Here is an 18,019-nt window from a genome sequence, read left to right on the forward strand (position 1 = left end):
ATTGTTGATGACTTCCTCAGAGCCTAAGAGCAGTTGTGCCCACCTTTCATCCTTTCCGTCAGTGTTGGGGATAGAACCCGAGGTATCAGTGATGCTACATAGGAGTTCTGTCATCAAGCCATGTCACGAGCCCCCAAAACGGTTGTTTCCAGTGTTCTATGCTTGATCTCAGCATGCTATGCTCATTCTTGCTACTCTTGAAGATTGTATTTTTGATAGTTACGCCCTTCACATACACATGCACATATATTGCATGTATTAGAATTCCAGTTTCATCTTTTCATATGTCATTTTTCTGGTTCCTTGTACTGGAGTCTCCCTGAAAATAATGAATTAATTTGATGAGGTTGTTCATGCTATTCAGTGAGAGTGAACAAATGAATTTGATTGGGGTACTTAATAGGAATAGTAAAAATGACCCAAACACAGTTACATAACCAAGAGCCCACCCCACAAAGGGTGACACTCACAAATGCTGCAAAACAAACCTATATCTCATTGCATAACTTGTGGGCAGCTTCACAAGTTGGAAAGTCTTTTGCAGGCAGTTCAGTTGGTCTCTGCTTCCTGCCTGGCAGCTGGGCTTGTCTGCGAGTGACTCTGCAGGTCTCATAGTTTATGTATACTAATAGAGTGAAGGGTCTAGTGAATCTGCTCAGTTTCTGGGACTTCCTGAAGCTTTTGAGTTGTTACTTGGGAGTCTTCCTTAAGACCTCCTAGGTCTTAAGGAGCTTTCCTCCAAAATGAAAGGTTTTTGTCTTGCAGGAAAATGCTATATATAACATTGGGCAAGACAGTGCACACCTATAATGCCAGTCCTCAGAAGGCTGAAACAGGAACATAATGAGTTCAAGGTCAGCCTGGAGCTACATTGTAAACTGCTGCCCAAGAAAAACAAATTAAATAGATGATAACTAGATAAATGGATGGATAAATGGATAGAAAGATGGATAGGAGAGAGGGATGGGGAGAGAGAGTTGTCCCTGAGATCTGACCCTTCCTCCCAAGACACTATACTTGCAAAGAGTACCAGACCAAGATTTTATTCAGAACCAGACTGATATTTTATCTTTACCATGAATGTCTTCACAGTTGCATGACTGCTGTGATTAATTAAAAACCCAGCATTCAGCTCGTTGTCACTTGGGAATGGTGGCCTTGTCTACCCATCTTAGGCTGACAAGCAACTTCCATTTCTGCATCTCTAGTCCATGTGCACAGATCCTTCTGGGGGCCTTGGTCTGATTATCGTTCTTTCTTTGCTGTTCTGATCCAAATCCAGAGAGGGTGGCCTAAGCATATGAGCGAAGATGTTCATGTCAGCAGGCTGACTTCCTGTCCTTTAGCCCAAGCTCCCTCTTCCATCATCCAGTGAAAGGCTGTCTCTAGAGCTGGAAGAGGACAGAGCTTCACTTCCCTAGGGAAGACAGACTCAACACAGTGTCATCAACACTCTCATAGACTTACCCTGGACCTCAAAAAGAGCATCAACTAGCTGATTCCTGGTATGCTCTGGGAAGGGGATTCCAGACAGGGAAGGGCCTGTGGAAAGGTAAAAGGTAGCCGCGTGGTGATAGCCCATGCCTTTAGTCTCACAAAAAAAGGATCTCTGTGAGTTCAAAGCCAGCCTGGTCTACATAGTGAGTTCCAGGACAGCCAGGCCTACACAGAGAAACCCTGTCTCAAAGCAAAGGGGTTTGGGGGGAGTGTGGGGAACAAAAGGCGGCTAGAGTGCTGGGGACCAACATAGAAGCTAGAGAGATGCTCTTTGGTTAGGAATATTCGTTGCTCTTACAGAGAACCTGTCTGGTTCCCTACACCCACATGATGGCTCAGAACCATCCGTAGCTCCATATTCAAGGGATCCAGCCTCTTTTCTGACCTCTAAGGGCACCAGACATGAACATGATGCACATGCAGGCAAAATACTAATGCACATAAAATAAAATAAGCTTTTTAAACATAAAGGACAGAATTGGAAGGAGGAAGGCAGAGGAGTGAGTGTAGACACACAGCTTTGGCCTCTGTGCTGAAGGTATCAAGTGTGCAATGAGTCTGAGCTGACCATACTGACCAGACTGAATTCCAGTACTGGCCACTCACCCTGGTTATCCAGCTAGTTGCCTGTGTTACAGTCGCACTTGGGCTAGCCTGAGTCCTTGCCCAGAGCAGATCAGAGCTACATCCTTCTTACCTCGTCTTTACTATCTTGTACCTCTAGGGAATCAGACCATCTTCCAAAATCTATGGAAGAATTGGAGATGGTGAAATTCTAGACAGCTCATGAGAGCTGAGAAAATCCCTCAGGTGTCCTCAGCAAGGCAGCCTAGACTCCCCAGCATTCCTCCCATCTCCCCAGAAAAAACTCCTGTACCCCCACACTGAGAATGTCTAGCAACTCTTCATTACCTTGTCACTTGGGGCACCAGATCAGCAAGCTGCAGTAACCAGTGCTGCCCCCAGGAACCCTGGTGACTGGAGTTCCTGGGACAGATGAAGGCTCCTGCACTTTGGCTCCTCATCTTTGCCTCGGAGTTGTGACTGGAGGCCTGATTCATCCTGAGAACAAAGGCAGAAACTGACTGAACCTGGGACAAGCCTGACCTGGACCCTACTACCTTTCCAGTACCTACCTGAAAGCCATGTAAATTAATTGGTTGATATTGCTGAGGCCAGAATGCCCCAGCATGTCACAGGACACACAGTGGAAATCAAAATGGTGCAGGAGGGAATTGGGAGTCACTTCTGATGGCTTCTTCCACATTGTCTCATGCTTGCTCACTGAGTCCATGCCCTGGTAACAGCACAAAGACAAGGTGAGGGCTTTGGCACCAGCCATCAGTTTTGGGGAGCAGGAGGAAAGACCAGGGGCCATGGTTGGGGAGGGGAGAGGCACACAGCAGCCAAGAGAAAGGGTTTGGGCCAGAGGATGGGAGATGGACTAGACCTGGGGAGTGAAGTCAATAGCACAGGGCTGGGAGCTAACCACTGACCAGCCACCAGAGAACTTTTGTCCTCCAGTACCCCATGGTCTTCTCATAACATGCTTCTCCAGCTGTGTGGTTGCAGGTGGAACAGTTGTGAGGTTTTGAAGGGCAGCCACGCTCTCCAAATTTGAAGCACAAGCAGTTACATTGCTGTGGTACCATATATGTCCATTCCTGCTGGGGTGCCAATTCGTGTGTCAGATCCAGGCAGGGAGCCATCAGCCACAAGATAAGCCCCCAGAAGACCCAGCAGAGCTCCATGTCTGCCCAGATAATGGTTCATGTGGCAGGCAACACACTGGCTTCTCCACCTGAAAGGACATGGGGCTGAGGCCACGGACCGCATGAGGATCCCCTCATGCTGGCCTCCACAGCTCCCCCAACCTTCCCTTCAGCTCCAATGCTTCCTTTGTGTCCATGTTCTCACCCCCAGAGAGGATTCCGACTGGGCCTAGTGAAGATGCTGGCACAGACAGAGAACATAAGTTTTGTCCCGAGTGCTCCTGCAGAAGGAAAGACTGGCTGTCAGGGCCACTCACTGTATCAGAGTCAACATTGTAACCACTGTCCTGTACCCCGCAGGGGACAGTCACCAGGCTCTTTAGTACTGAAAGTGAGAGCCCAGGGGCACACAGTGTACTCATCTCTCTTCAATTAGGTGTCTGAGATTGCTCACTAAAAGCCAAGCTTTCCAAGATGGTTATGTCAGTCAATTGACCCTACCATCGCCTATTGCCATGGTCTCACTGTGATCCTCCAGAATTCTTACTCTCTCCTCTAAGTTTTTTTTTTTTAATCAACATAGAGTATTGGATATCATCACGACCCTTTCTCTTTTTCATTTTTTCTAGATTTATGATATGATAACTCTCTCCAGCCCCTAATACATATCTATACACATACTACGGTATCAACATCACCTCCCTGACAAAGGAAGCAATTAGAGAAAGCTTTCTAAATTGTATCACATTTACTTATTTAGAGCGTGTGGGCATACATGTCATGGTTCATGTGTGTGGTGGTCATAGGACCACCATGTGGGTTCTAGGAAGTGTCAGGCTTAGTCACCAAGTTAACTCACTAGAGTTTTCATTTACTCAAAATAGCCAGATAAAAACAAAAGCAAGAAACCCTAGTGACTCTCCCTTCAAAACCACTTGGCTAAACTTCATTTCCATTAGAATGCAGTTATTTTTTACATGACTAATTAAACAAGACCAAGATTTGATACATATGCATAAATTTACATAAACACAGAAACAGATGGGCAGTGGTGGCACACACCTTTAATGATAGCACTAGGGAGGCAGAAGTGGGCAGATCCCATTAGTTCAAGGCTAGCCTGGTCTACAGAATGAGTTCTAGAACAACCAGGGCTACACAGAGAAACCCTGTCTTGGTAAAAACTGAAAATGAAACAAAACAATATACTTCATTTTAAGACAAGAATGATATATTCATCTCTATTAACAACCAATTTCCAGCCTGACATAGTGGTATAGCCTTTAACCCCAGCACCTTGGAGGCAGCAGCAGGCAGATCCCTGTGAGTTTGAGACAAGCCAGGTCTACATATGGAGTTCCAGGCCAGCCAGGGCTATTCCCAGTTCTCAGAAATGATAATTAACGTAACAGCCGTTACAAGGGTCAGTGAGATGACGTGGTGGCAAAAGCCCTTGCCACACCAGCTGATGACCTGAGTTTGGTCCTGCAGCTTGAAGAGATTTGTCTTGACCGGGTCAGGTCTGCATCTTGTTTACATCTGTCTTCATTAAGTTGCCAGGGAGCTGGTGGCTGTCATTCTGGTGCTGTGTTGTGGATCAGCTACCAGGCTCCCAATACAGAACCCCCACAAAAGCTGGTAAGTATGGATGGTTTGCCTTTTTGTATATATGTGCATCGTGTGCATGCAGTACCCATAAAGGCCAGAAGATGGCTCAGATTTTGTAGAACTGGAGTTTGTGATGGTTGGGGGCCACCTTGTGGGTTCTGGGGACTGATCCCTGGATCCTCTGAAAGAGCAGCTATACCCTTTTAACCTTTGAGTCATCTCTCAAAGCCTCTGCACCCATCTTTTTAAAATGCAGGTTCTAAGGTTCAATAGTTCTAAGGTCAAATACTTTTAAGTTCTAAGGTTTTAAGATCAAATAGTTTTTATTCTATTTTTTTCTGGAGACCTGACCACTTTACAGAACTGAGCCCTCTATATGGGCAGTGACTTTGACTTCAGTGTTTTGCCTCTGAGCAATCTCATGAATTCATGCATAAGTTTTAACTACCTGGTATAATTTTTGTTTGTTCTGAGATGGGTTTTCATAGCCTAGGCTGGCCTTGAAATCTTTTTTTAAATTTTTATTTATTTATGTATGAGTGTTCGTTATCTATCTATCTATCTTCTAGTGTATGCCAGAAGAGGGCATCAGATCCATTACAGATGGTACTTATAATCCTGACACTTAGTGGGTAAAGGAGGATGATCAAGAATTTCAAGGCTGAGGGCTGGAGAGATGGCTCAGCGGTTAAGAGCACTGACTGCTCTTCCTAAAGGTCCTGAGTTCAATTCCCAGCAACCACATGGTGGCTCACAACCATCTGTAATGGGATCTAATTCCCTCTTCTGGTGTGTCTGAAGAAAGCAATGGTGTGCTCATATACATAAAATAAATAAATAAATCTTTAAAAAAAATTTAAGGTCTAGGTGTGGCGGCACATGCCTTCAATCCCAGCTCCTGAGAGGCAGAGGCAAACAGATCTCTGTGAATTCAAGGCCAGCCCAGGCTACATAGTAAGACCCTGTTTAAAAAAAAAAAAATCTAAACTCTTTAGGTTAAAGGGAAACCAATATTATGGGTATATTCAACAGCATAAAACAGATTCCTAAAGTGGGATATATTACCTGAAGCAAGATTTCTAAATCAAGACCTTTAAGCTCAGGGCTGGAGAAAGAGCTCAGCATGGTTAAATGCTTGCTGCTCTTTCAGAGGACCCTAGTTCAGTTCCCAGAATAAACATTGGGTGACTCACTACTGCCCATAAGTCCCGATTTAGGAGATCCAACGCCTTATCTATCACCTGGTACACATAAACACATGTAGATACACATACACATAAAAATAAGCAATAAATCTTCAAAACAAAAACCTCCCATGAGATGCTAAGCGGCTGAGGCAGGAATCCAGGAGTTCCCGGTCAGCCAGGGCAGCATGAAGAGACTGTCTCAAAACAAACTATTGAGTAGCAGTCTAGAGCCAATGGGTTACAACAGAAAGTACATAAGGGTCTGCTTAATCTCCACTCCATAGCCTTGGCCAGGAGCGGTGGAGTCAGTGAACCGTCCATATTTTATTTATTGATCCACACTGGGATTAGCGCTGGGAAGCTGTTTGAGTTAAGAACCTAGGGTACTTTGAAGTCCAGAACTGGGTTCCACTATTGATCGGTTTGAGCTTTAAAAAATTTACATATATATAAAAAATAGTTAACATCCACATTCTTTTAAAACTTATTTATAGATTATATTTACTGATTGTGAGTGTGGCCACAGGCATGCCACAGCATTCATATGGAGGTCAGAGGACATTTTGCAAGAATCAGTTTTCTTCCACCATAAGGATCCTGGGTATAGAACTCAGAAATGACAGCAAGTGTCTTCACCTGCTGAGCCAACTTGCCAACCAGTTAATACCCACTTCCCCCTGCAAAGATTCTCATCCCTTAACCGCATAGGAAACACCTCGGAGCCACTTGTGGACTTCCTGATGAGGGAACCAATTATTTACTTGGAACCGATTCCTTTTCTTTTGTAGTTTTTCGAGACAGGGTTTCTTTGTGTAATAGCCCTGGCTGTCCTTTTGTAACCCACGCTGAACTCGAACTCACAGACATCCGCTTGCCTCTGTCTCCCGAGTGCTGAGATTACAGGTGTGCGCCCACCACGGTTTGGAACCAATTCTAATTAGTGCTGCTGTGGCTATGGCGGGGTCACGTTGGAAGCGCTGTCCTAAGAGATCCAAAGGTCCGAGAAGCTCTTACCACAGGTGCTGTCACTCCGCACTCAAGCACCGCCCTCTGTGCTCCCGGCACGCCCCCCTCGGAGCACCGCCCAATCCGCGCCAGGGGGCGTGACAATGTCAGCAGGCCAGACAGCTTTTGAGAAGGCAGGTGAGGGGTGGAGCCCCACTTACGCACAACTACGCCTGCGCAAGACAGCGAGGGGCGTGACCCCAGCTCCAGGCCGGAAGCGGGAGGCTGGAGGGGCGGGCCGGCTGGTGTCCCCTTTCCGGCCGGTCCCCATGGAGGCGCTGGGGAAGCTGAAGCAGTTCGATGCCTACCCTAAGACTCTGGAGGACTTCCGGGTCAAGACCTGCGGGGGCGCCACGGGTAGGTCTCGGCGCGGGCAAGGTTGCAAGGAAGGAGCGGTCCTCGCGTTTGGCCTGGGCTCCCGGACTCTCCCTGGCCTTGCTAGGGGCTGAGGGGTGGGATACAGGCCATTCCAAATCTCGCTCTCGCCCTGCAGTGACCATCGTCAGTGGCCTTCTCATGCTCCTGCTGTTCCTGTCGGAATTGCAGTATTATCTCACCACCGAGGTAAGGGGCGTGGCCTAGAACGTGGGCGGGGCCTGGCATTCTAAGGGTAGGACCCTTAAAGGTGGGAGAGGGGAATAGAGGAATAGAGATGAATCTGACTGAGGTAGTCGCTCTAGGTGCATCCTGAGCTCTACGTGGACAAGTCTCGGGGGGATAAACTGAAGATCAACATCGATGTTCTTTTCCCACATATGCCTTGTGCCTGTGAGTACCTGATTATGAGTGGGAGTTTGACGCCTGGATGTACCAGGTGGGCTTCCAGATTTACACCTCTAGCCTTAGATCCCGAGATCCCGGAGTAGATGCCAGGTCATCCTCATTCCCCGAGTCTAGTTCTTCCTCGAGATCCATCTTTCCCATCAAAGCTCAGCTCTCCAGGTCCCTAGTGCTATGCTTTAGCACTAAAGCTAAGTGTCGTGCCTTAGCTTGCCTCTCTGTTTCCAGACTTGAGCATCGATGCCATGGATGTGGCAGGGGAGCAGCAGCTGGATGTGGAGCACAACCTGTTCAAGAAACGACTAGACAAGGATGGCATCCCCGTGAGCTCAGAGGCTGAGCGGCATGGTAACCAAGGGAGGGGCCAGGTCTCCAATCCTAGAGCTGGATGTTCTTGCCCTGCTTCCCACAAGTGGGCTGCTATAGGCAGGGTGACACATTAGACAGAAGTCAAATGGCTTGCTTAGGGTTCTACAGCTATTCCAGGTCAAGAGTCAGTTGAGTCCATGCTTCTGGTATTGGGACATTGAGTAGAATGAATACCTTAGGGGCTGGAGAGATGGCTCAGTGTTTTTTTTTGTTTTTTGTTTTTTTATTTATTTATTTATTTTTATTTTCTTTATATGAGTACACTGTAGCTGTCTCCAGACACACCAGAAGAGGGCATCGGATCCCATTATAGATGGTTGTGAGCCACCATGTGGTTGCTGGCAACTGAGCTCGGGACCTGTGGAAGAGCAGCCAGTGCTCTTAACTGCTGAGCCATCTCTCCAGCCCCGGCTCAGTGGTTAAGAGCAGAAGGTTATTTCTCAGGCTTGAGCATGGTCTTCCTTATGCTTCCAAGAACGTTTACTTGCTCAACGCATTGGCTAAAGTTTTTTCCCCCATTGCAGTGCAAGTATCCTAAGATTAAGAGTTTAAATTCTTGCCAGGCGGTGGTGGCGCACGCCTTTAATCCCAGCACTTGGGAGGCAGAGGCAGGTGAATTTCTGAGTTCGAGGCCAGCCTGGTCTACAGAGTGAGTTCCAGGACAGGCCAGGGCTACACAGAGAAACCCTGTCTCAGAAAAAAAAAAAAAAAAAAAGAGTTTAAATTCTCAAGTAGACTTGCCAGGTTCAGGTCTGGCATTGTCCTGCAGTTTGTGAGCATTGGCTGTAGTAAACAGTAGGAACCAGTACATGAGATGAAGGGTTGGACGCACTATAGACCGTTCTCATCTTACGATGCTTTGACTTTGAGATGGTTTGAAAGCACACTCCTACCACCACTCGGGTCTTCACGTTCAGTAGGGGAGTCAGTAAGTTATTTGAGATCCTCAGTACTTTGTTAGGAAATAGTCTTCATGTCAAATGGTTTTGCCAGCTGTAGGCTGTGTAAGTATTCTGAGCGTGTTTACGGTAGTATAGATTAAGCGATAGATGTATTAAGTGCATTCTAGAATATCTGACTATGATATTGTACCATCTGTAACCTCATCATGAGTTAGGGATCAGTAATACATAATCAGTAACACACAATCCATAAGTTATCCTTATAAACATCTTGGTAAGAATGCTTGCTTTCAGCACTTACCCTAAGTTGCTGTCTCTGCTACCCTCAGCCCATCTCACTATGTAGCTCTGACTGTCCTAGAACTCACTCTGTAGACCAGGCCTGGAACTCACAGATCCTCCTGCCTCTGTCTCCCAAGTAATGGGATTAAAGGTGTGCACCCCTCACTACACCAGCTCAGACCCAGTTTCAGCGTCTGATGAATGACACAGACAACATGGAGTTACCTGTACCACTGATACTTAGTATTTACTGTTGTTCCCTAATACTGAGCATATGTTAAGGGCTTAACACCTGACCATCATATGTGTTGTTGGTTTTCCCCGGCCCAGGGACTCATGTGGGAGGGAACTGTGGCCGTGGATGCCACTGTGTCTGCTTCATGCTGTACTTTTGCCTCTGCCCTGCCCAGAGCTTGGAAAAGTCGAGGTGACAGTGTTTGATCCAGACTCCCTGGACCCCAATCGCTGTGAGAGCTGCTACGGCGCTGAGTCAGAAGATATCAAGTGAGCCATGCCCTGGGCATGAAGCAGGCTTGTCACCAGGCTCTGTAGTTAGCCCGCCTCAGCCCTGTCCAGACTGTTGCCTGGGGAGTTAGAACTGAGAATTTAGAGGGGTGCACTCCTCATTACTGATCCTGCTGCAAGTGAGAACAGTGAGTGAGCAGGCCCACTGACAAGCGTCCACCTAGGGGTAAATGGAAGTAGCTGCTGCTCCTCAGGCTAGAGAGTCAGCTGCCAGGCATCCAGTCCGTGTCTTCGGTCTGAGCCACATGCTTCTCTGTGTGTTAATAAAGGCGGGTAACCCCGTCCTTGCAAAGTTAAGTGTATGTTGTATGTAAAGCCATGACGTACAAGGCTGAAGCTACATTATTAAGCCTCTGGAGTGTACCAACCACTATGTGATTTCCCAGCCCCGACCCCTGAGAAACTGACTTGGCAGGTCTAGGGAGATGTACTTTTTAGAAAGGAGAGGAGGAAATAATAACACTGTTACGTGTGGCCTCCGGTTTGCGGTTAGAGCTGTTCTTATGTGTACAATAATTGGCATTAAGGACATTCACACCACCTTCTGCAGCAGGCAGAACAGCTTTGATGTTCCTCCCCAGGGCACCGTGGCTGGGCTCGCATCCCCTCATGCCTTCTCCACAGGTGCTGTAACAGTTGTGAAGATGTCCGGGAAGCATATCGCCGTCGAGGCTGGGCCTTCAAGAACCCAGACACCATTGAGCAGTGTCGTCGAGAGGGCTTCAGCCAGAAGATGCAGGAACAGAAGAACGAAGGCTGCCAGGTGTATGGCTTCTTAGAGGTCAACAAGGTACCAGGAGGGAATGAGGCAAGACAGCTGGGTGAGCCAGGCTGGGAGAGCCCTGTAGTTGATGTGGAGAATGAGAGGAAATGTCCCCCACAGGTGGCTGGAAACTTCCACTTTGCCCCTGGGAAGAGCTTCCAACAATCTCATGTGCATGGTGAGTGATCCAGGGTCAGCCAGGGGAACTTAGCTCTTGGGTTCCCTGGTGGCAGGTTGTTGTGCCCCTTACCAGGCCAGTGTTCTTTAACTTGAAGCCAGAGTAGGCGAGCAGTTTAGCACAGTCCTAAAAAGTATAGGGCAGAGATCTGGCGAGCTCAGTTAGTAGAGTGTCTACCTAGCATGCATGAAGCCCTGGCTGTGATCCCGTCTGTGTGCTGCAGGAGTTAGGGAGGGTCACTGCACAGAGCCTGGTTTAAGTGCTGCTTTGTTTAGTGCTAACCATCCCTCCCCAGCCCCAAAATCAGCTGACTGTGAGTGAGGCTTTGGGCAAACAAAGCTGAGCTGGAACTCAGATTCCATACCCTTAGCCGTGTTTATGTATTCATTCTCTAGACGTTAGTAGTCACCTATTGGGTGCCATGTGTTAGTCTAGATATGAAGATACGCAGTCAGTAAAGTCTTCACAGACAGCCAGGCATGGTCCACATACCTACAGGCACAGCATTTGGAAGGTATATAGAAGGATCAGTTCAAGGTCATCCTCACGTAGTAGGTTTGAAACTAGCCTTAGCTACATGAGACCCTGCCTCAACACCCTCCTTACACACACACACACACACACACACACACGAGAGAGAGAGAGAGAGAGAGAGACAGAGACAGAGAGACAGCAGACAGACAGGCATATAAAGTACATGATATATCCTCTACTATTAAATAATGTGGACCAAGCCAGAGACCAGCCTGGTCTACATGGTTATGGGCTAGCCAGTACTATATCGTGAGACCTTGTGTCTGAATAAATAGATAACATAGTAAAGATGGTGGAGGGACACTGCCCGCTGTTCTAGTTAAGGTGGTTTAGGAAAGACTATGGGGCTATGCTTGTGCAACGACCTGAGCAAAGTGAGGCGGCCAGCAGTGTTGATGCCTAGGGAGCGTAGCAGGGGGAGCAGTGGATACAGGTGCTAAGGGGCTGCGTGCACTTGGTAAGTCCCAGTGACATTAAGACAGGGCGCCTGGAACACAAAAGAACACGGCTTGACCACAAGCTGAGGGAGAACCTCTACATCGGGCAGCAGGGCCCGGGCTTCTGTGCTGTGTGGTCTGACTTCACCTTTACAAATAAGGTCAAGCATGGTGGCTCAAGCCTTTGATCCCAGCACTCAGAAGGCAGAATAAGAAGGACCCCCATGAGTTCTAGGCCAGCCAGTGCTGCATAATGAGGCCTTGTCTCCCCTGCCACACACACACCCCAAAAATGACAGAAACACGTGGTAAACAGCACCTGGTGGCGTGTGGAAGGCGGGAGGAGAGCAGGGCAGCATTGACAGCTCAGTGGAGGCGGTCGCAGTGACGAGACCTGGCAAAGACGGTGGAGCAGAGATCAGAGGTGGAGAAGCGGTGGGTTCTGGATATGTTAAAGGTAGAACTGAGAAGACACCGATGGATGTGACAGAGAAGGACAAAGGAGTCCAGGACAACTGCAGAGTTTCTAAGTTTTATGCCTGGGTAGTGAGAGGTCAGAACTACCATTTGGAAGACCTAAGGAGGGTTGGGTGGAGGGGCTGGTTGGGTACAGATGTGGGTATAGGTACAACATAGATACTCAGCTTCTGGCCCTTTCAGACCAGTAGGATTTTCATTTCCTAGGTTCTGTGGTTACCAAGTAAGTGCTTCTGGGAGTTAGGGCAGAGGAACTAGCCGGGAGACACAGACGCTGACCCTCCCACATATGTAGAGCTCTCCCTGCAGGGAAACTATGTTGGAGAAGGGGACTCGAAGGGCTGAGCCCACCAGGCCTCAAGTATTAGAGGAGAGGTGATGGATGGCTGGTAAGCCAAGGGAGTGGACAGTGGAATGTTAGGGGCATCGGTGGCCCTGATAGAACATGGCTGTAACTAGGCCGTGTGGGAAAGTGGTCTAAGATTATGTTAAGGGCACAGCTGCTTGAAATTGAAGCTGTGGCCAGGCAGTGATGGCGCACACCTTTAATCCTAGCACTTGGGAGGCAGAGGCAGGCAGATTTCAGAGTTCGAGGCCAGCCTGGTCTACAGAGTGAGTTCCAGGACTGCCAAGGCTACACAGAGAAACCCTGTCTCAAAAAACCAAAAAAAAACAAAAGAAAGAAAAGAAAAAAGAAATTGAAGCTGTGGACACATCTCAACACTGCCATTGTCAAAGTTTAGACAGTGGCGACAGCTGAGGACTGGGAAGTGGAGGATGACACCGAGAAGGAAGGAGTGTCCAGGAACAGTCAGTGCACAGACCTCAGGCGGCTCACATGCAGGGTTGTGCGTGTGCGGGGCTGCGGGAAGTCACCGTAGCCCAGCAGAAGTAAGGCTGGAGACAAGAGTGTGGCCAGTAGGCCTGGAGAGGAGGCAGTCTAGAGCCTGAGCATGGCAGGCCTGCGGTGGCAGCCAGGAGAGCGCATGCAGAGTTGCCCCTCGCTGCTGCTCTGGCGTAAGAAGCAAGGTCGTTAGCTGAAGGCTGAGGAGTGGGGGGGAGGTGGCAGAGATTTGAGAGGCCCCAGTGGGTAGAAGTGAGAACACCGGCAGGATTCTCTGGGGTTGAGGGATGCTCCATGCTGCCCAGACAAGGGAGTCACGAGCGCATGAAGAGATCACAGGTGAACCATGGGAAGAGGTGAGCACTCGGGGTTGGGTAGGAGTAGAAGCCAATGAGGAAACTGGCAACAGACTGCTGCAGGCTTTCCGTGTGGGGGCACAGGATGGTGGGATTTGGGTGGGAAGGAACAGGAGGAAGTTAGCAGGCTGGTGGCCAGAGCACCTGGTACTTGTGGTAAAAACTAGAATGGATGTAGCTACTGCTAATGTCAGATTGGGGAGTGACTAGCAGCTGGAGACCGGTTGAGAGAGAGGAGGGGGCTGCCCAGGAACTTTGAGGACCGGATGTCGGGGACTCCTGTACATGACTGTGGGGCTCACCAGAAGCTGTGACTCAGCTGTCATCAAGGATGGACAGTCCTGGGAGTGCCTAGTAGTATTTTGTGATTACGCAAGTAGGGGGCCCTTGATCTGCACCAGAGCTGAGGACTGAGTGGATCAGGGGACAGTGATCTGACATTGGCAGTAAGGAGCTAGAAAGGCTTCCATCTTGGCCAAAGAGGAGATAGGTGTGGAAGACCACATAGTCACTGAGGAGATAGAATAGGGCTGGTGCCTGTGGGTGACACAGAACAGTGAGGGGCCTAGGTAGTGGCTGAAGCAGGAGTCCTTGCTGCCTGGTGGGGTGTGGCTGGGTGGGAGTTAGGATCACACTGGGAGATGGCTGCCAGGTAAGAGGAACAGAGGGAATGAGCAGGGTCTGCTGGCCTGAGTGACTAAGGTGAGCATGTATGTGGTCCTGTACAGTAGCCCTGTAGGTCTGTCAGGTAGTCTGTGCCTGCACTGGGGAAAGGCAGGGGAGCAGGTGGGTGGCCTAGAGGACCCTGCGGAGCTCTGGACCCTGCTTCCCTTTACTCTGAGGAGTAAAGGGACTTGTTGAGACTGTAGGAAGATACCATTGTGGCACTGTTTAAACTGTGGCTCCAGGCCTCAGACACTCAGGAGCTGGGGCAGCTGTCAGGGCAGCATGTCTGCGCCTCCTCTTAGGTCTATCCTCAGAGTCATGAACCCCAGAGAACTGAGTACGGTGATGCTCAGACCCAGAGCTCCAGCGCCTGTGGCCAGACAGACACCTGCCAGAGTCCTTGGAGTACTTTTTTTTTTTTTTTTTTTTTTTTTTTTTTTTTTTTTTTTTTTTAGCATCCTTGTTGATTGCAGGGTGAATGATATGTAGTGGTGTAATATCTTGTAAAGCTGACCAGGTATTGCCTCTCTTAGATCCCCCTGGTCCTTAGGACAGCCCTCTGCAGAGAGTAACTTGGACCAAGCACTTTGTCCAGGTCATGCAGCTGGGAGAGGGTTTTAAGGTCTTTAGTTTTTCTTAGATTGGCTATTTTTCTGCTTAAACCACCTTCTGTGCCTCTTTGGTCCCAGAAGAGGCCTTTTAGCTGGGGCTAGACCCTTATGCTGAAGCAGAAGTGTCAGTCCTCCCTCCTACCATGGATCTTGCTCCATAGATCTCACTGTGAAGCTCTGAATCTCTGTTCTCTCCCTCCTCTCTCCCTCCCCCATGCTGCAGTCCATGCTGTGGAGAGTAAGTGGCCCTGCCCCCAGGGAGGACAAGCCCCCACTTCTGAGGCAGCCTGCCCTCCTGGAAGGGGGGAGGTTTGGATGGGTCTGGGATGTGTCTTTGAGGTGGGGTTCCTCACAGCAGGCAGTTGGGATTAGAAGATGGGATGAAATTGTTGCTTCAGGAACCCCTTGAGATAGATCCCTTTGGGGAATTTTGGGGACAGAAGCACCAGAGTCCCTGTACCATCCCCCAACCCCAGCTCATGTTGAGGTCCAGTGATTTGCTATTAACTCTCATTAGTGATCCAGTGAGTAGGTTTTGTTTCCTGAGCTAAAAGCCCCACCTGGAGTCAGTTGCCTAGCGCTCCTCTGTCAGGGAGGAAAGATCGTGTTCTTGCCCACCCCAGTGTGAGGTATGAACTCATCCAGGTACAGGGCAAGGGTACCAAGGTGAGGGTGACTGGGGGGTCCCAGAAGAGCTAGGTGCCTCACACTCCTCAGGGGAAGAGGACAGCCTGAGAGGAGACTCAGGAGCAACCAGGAGCCTGGTCCTGCCTACCTAATGGTCCTTTCTTCTTCTCTTCTAGTTCATGACTTGCAGAGCTTTGGCCTTGACAATGTACGTACCAGGTGGAGACCATGGAGGTTGGGTTGCCTGGAGACTGGATTACTCGTGTCTGATATGGAGGACAGAGAAACCCCTCTCCATTGTTTGGCTGATGCTTCAGACTCCGGGCAGAGACAGGGTTGTGGAGTGCATCCTTGAGAAGGAGCCTCAGAGCAAAGCTGGGAGGGAGTGTGACATTTCTAGGAAGCCACCAGGGTGGGTATAGGTGGCCAAGACTGACGAAGTTGGCAGGGCCAGAGAACTTGGCAGTCAGACCGAGGACTCCACTCTTCCCTTTCAGTACAGAAGGCAGTTGTCCACTCACCTTAATCAGGGGCATGACATCATCAGATTTGCACTTCTAAACATCCCTCAAGAAAGCTGGCAGTTAGGGCTTAGGCTTCAGCCCTTGAGGTCCAGGCAGGACCAATGTCTGCTGTGCACTCCATGACTCTTTGAAGTTGTACCTTAGCCCTGGAGCCCCAGGAACCTGTGGCCTGAGAAGGGAATCCCTAAGTGAAAACAGGAGATGCCTGGTACAGCCAGTCCTTCCATTAGAGTCATAGCCTCTCCCATCCAGGGGTCCTCCCTTCATCCCTCCCTTTCCCACCTGCACTGACAGACTCGGGCATTCCTCTCTGTGACTCTGGATAGTTTGGGTGGCCTGGGTTGTGTACTGTGAGGCCTCAGCCACCGATACTGCTTGCAGATCAATATGACCCACTACATCAAGCACCTGTCGTTTGGGGAGGACTATCCGGGCATTGTGAACCCCCTGGACCACACCAATGTCACTGCACCCCAAGGTACCATCATGGGAGGTAGCCCCTTCTCTCATCAAAACCCTGCCTGGCACCCATGCCCTGTGCTTGCTTCTCCACACAGCCTCCATGATGTTCCAGTACTTTGTGAAGGTGGTGCCCACGGTGTACATGAAAGTGGACGGGGAGGTGAGTTAGGAGAGGTGACAAGCTCCAACATGTCGCCCAGCACTTGAAGTCCTTGTGTAGTCCTGCAACCTGGGGAAGGAGGTACTGCCCTCCCTCCTGTACAATGGAGGCAGTGCTGAGGCCCAAAGGGTAGAAGTCTGCCCTCACTGCAGTCACTGGCTCAACACCACGTGGTCTGCCTGCTTCCCACACTGCCTCCAGACATTCCTTGGGTGCTTAGTGACTCCCGTTGTATGTTCTGGGCTGGGTTAGCCAGGCCTAGCATCTCTTGGGCCTGCTCTGTTCTGTGTAGAGCATCGAGTCTTGGAATGCTATAACAGCTCAGGGCAGGGAAGTGAGCGCCAGCCGTAGGGCACCTCCGCAAGAAGCTTCCTCACCCCTGGACCTCCATCAAAAGGCTCAGCAAGATGTAGCTAGGACAGGGTGGCTGGAAGGTGCTGACTAGTAGGGCTAGCTGGCCAGTTCAGTCAGGTGACCAGACAGGGGTCCACAGCAGCTCTTACAGTGCTAGTTACCAACATGGGATCCTCATAGACACAGCCTTACAAGGGGCCTTACTCTGCCTCTGGGTCCCTTCCTACCACAGGTGCTGAGGACAAACCAGTTCTCCGTGACCAGGCATGAGAAGGTTGCCAATGGGCTGCTGGGTGACCAGGGCCTGCCTGGGGTCTTTGTGCTGTATGAGCTCTCACCAATGATGGTGAAGCTGACAGAGAAACACAGGTGAGGGTGTGGAGTGGGAGGAGTCAAGGCTCAGGCTGATGAGAGCAGTGCCTGCTAAGCTCTCCTGTTGCCTCTGCAGGTCCTTCACCCACTTCCTGACGGGTGTGTGTGCCATCATTGGAGGCATGTTTACAGGTAAGAGATTCCAGAACATCCTTGCAGGGAACAGGTGCCCCAGGATTCCCTGTGCTGTGGGGTTGAGGGTGTACAGGTTCTGGGCAGGCATCCACTGCTGAGTGGTATCCTCATCAGTGCCCCAAGCTCTGGTTGGGGACGAGGAATGCCTTAAGGACCAAGGAAAATGCTAGCTGGACAGTTAGGTGACAGGCGGGGATCCACTGCTAGTCACGGTCTCTCCCTCAGTGGCTGGACTCATTGACTCGCTCATCTACCACTCTGCTCGGGCCATCCAGAAGAAAATTGACCTAGGGAAGACAACGTAGTTCTCTTCCTTCCCCATTGCTCGTCCTGCCCTCTCTCTTCCCCTGTGAGTTTATCCTCTAGCCTGTCAACTACCCATACTCCTCTCCTCCTCAGTCAGCCCAGCCCAGGGTGATAAATATGAATTGTGATAGTAATGGTTGGTCTCACTGTGATTCTTGGGATCTGGCTGGAACCTGGGACAGCCCCTTCTTAGTCACTGTTGCAATCCATCATGACTGCCAGGCCAGGGTCAACCCTTTGAGAGTCCCATGTCATCCCTGTTTAATATGGCTTTATTTACACCAGACTGATCCCTGCTTCGAGCCATGTCCTTGGTCCCTCTTCTGTGACCAGATAGAACTTTCTA

At 49.6% G+C, this 18,019-nt stretch overlaps 2 protein-coding genes across 17 annotated transcripts; one reads left to right on the plus strand and one right to left on the minus strand.

Annotated features, from left to right (window-relative positions):
* Window positions 1-302: 302 nt before the first annotated feature.
* Window positions 303-7,158, minus strand: C2H20orf173 (chromosome 2 C20orf173 homolog). 16 transcript variants are annotated; one of them, XR_013108938.1, is made up of 8 exons: window positions 6,866-7,005; window positions 3,415-3,490; window positions 2,994-3,298; window positions 2,634-2,794; window positions 2,410-2,559; window positions 2,195-2,244; window positions 1,468-1,542; window positions 1,023-1,292 (listed from the first exon to the last, which is right to left on the minus strand). XR_013108938.1 is itself a non-coding variant. In XM_076930080.1 (7 exons), exons 3-6 carry the CDS (start codon window positions 3,246-3,248, stop codon window positions 2,226-2,228), a joined length of 585 nt encoding a protein of 194 aa, XP_076786195.1. In that variant the 5' UTR covers window positions 3,249-3,298; window positions 3,415-3,490; window positions 7,019-7,156; the 3' UTR covers window positions 1,023-1,292; window positions 2,195-2,225. The 16 variants fall into 16 exon arrangements, 14 of the variants coding, with proteins under 14 accessions (XP_076786195.1, XP_034350681.1, XP_076786191.1 ...); XR_013108937.1 differs by lacking the exons at window positions 1,468-1,542; window positions 2,195-2,244 and adding an exon at window positions 303-319 and having other exon boundaries at window positions 1,076-1,292; XM_076930080.1 differs by lacking the exons at window positions 1,468-1,542; window positions 6,866-7,005 and adding an exon at window positions 7,019-7,156.
* A 35-nt stretch (window positions 7,159-7,193) lies between these two features.
* On the plus strand, window positions 7,194-17,807 carry Ergic3 (ERGIC and golgi 3). The gene is made up of 13 exons (XM_034494795.2): window positions 7,194-7,366; window positions 7,503-7,573; window positions 7,690-7,777; window positions 8,018-8,137; window positions 9,753-9,846; window positions 10,492-10,657; window positions 10,751-10,808; window positions 15,537-15,568; window positions 16,266-16,362; window positions 16,442-16,506; window positions 17,093-17,229; window positions 17,309-17,364; window positions 17,593-17,807. Exons 1-13 carry the CDS (start codon window positions 7,279-7,281, stop codon window positions 17,670-17,672), a joined length of 1,152 nt encoding a protein of 383 aa, XP_034350686.1. The 5' UTR covers window positions 7,194-7,278; the 3' UTR covers window positions 17,673-17,807.
* The last annotated feature ends 212 nt before the right edge of the window (window positions 17,808-18,019 follow it).

Source organism: Arvicanthis niloticus, chromosome 2, assembly GCF_011762505.2.
Source record: "Arvicanthis niloticus isolate mArvNil1 chromosome 2, mArvNil1.pat.X, whole genome shotgun sequence".
NCBI lineage: Eukaryota > Metazoa > Chordata > Mammalia > Rodentia > Muridae > Arvicanthis > Arvicanthis niloticus.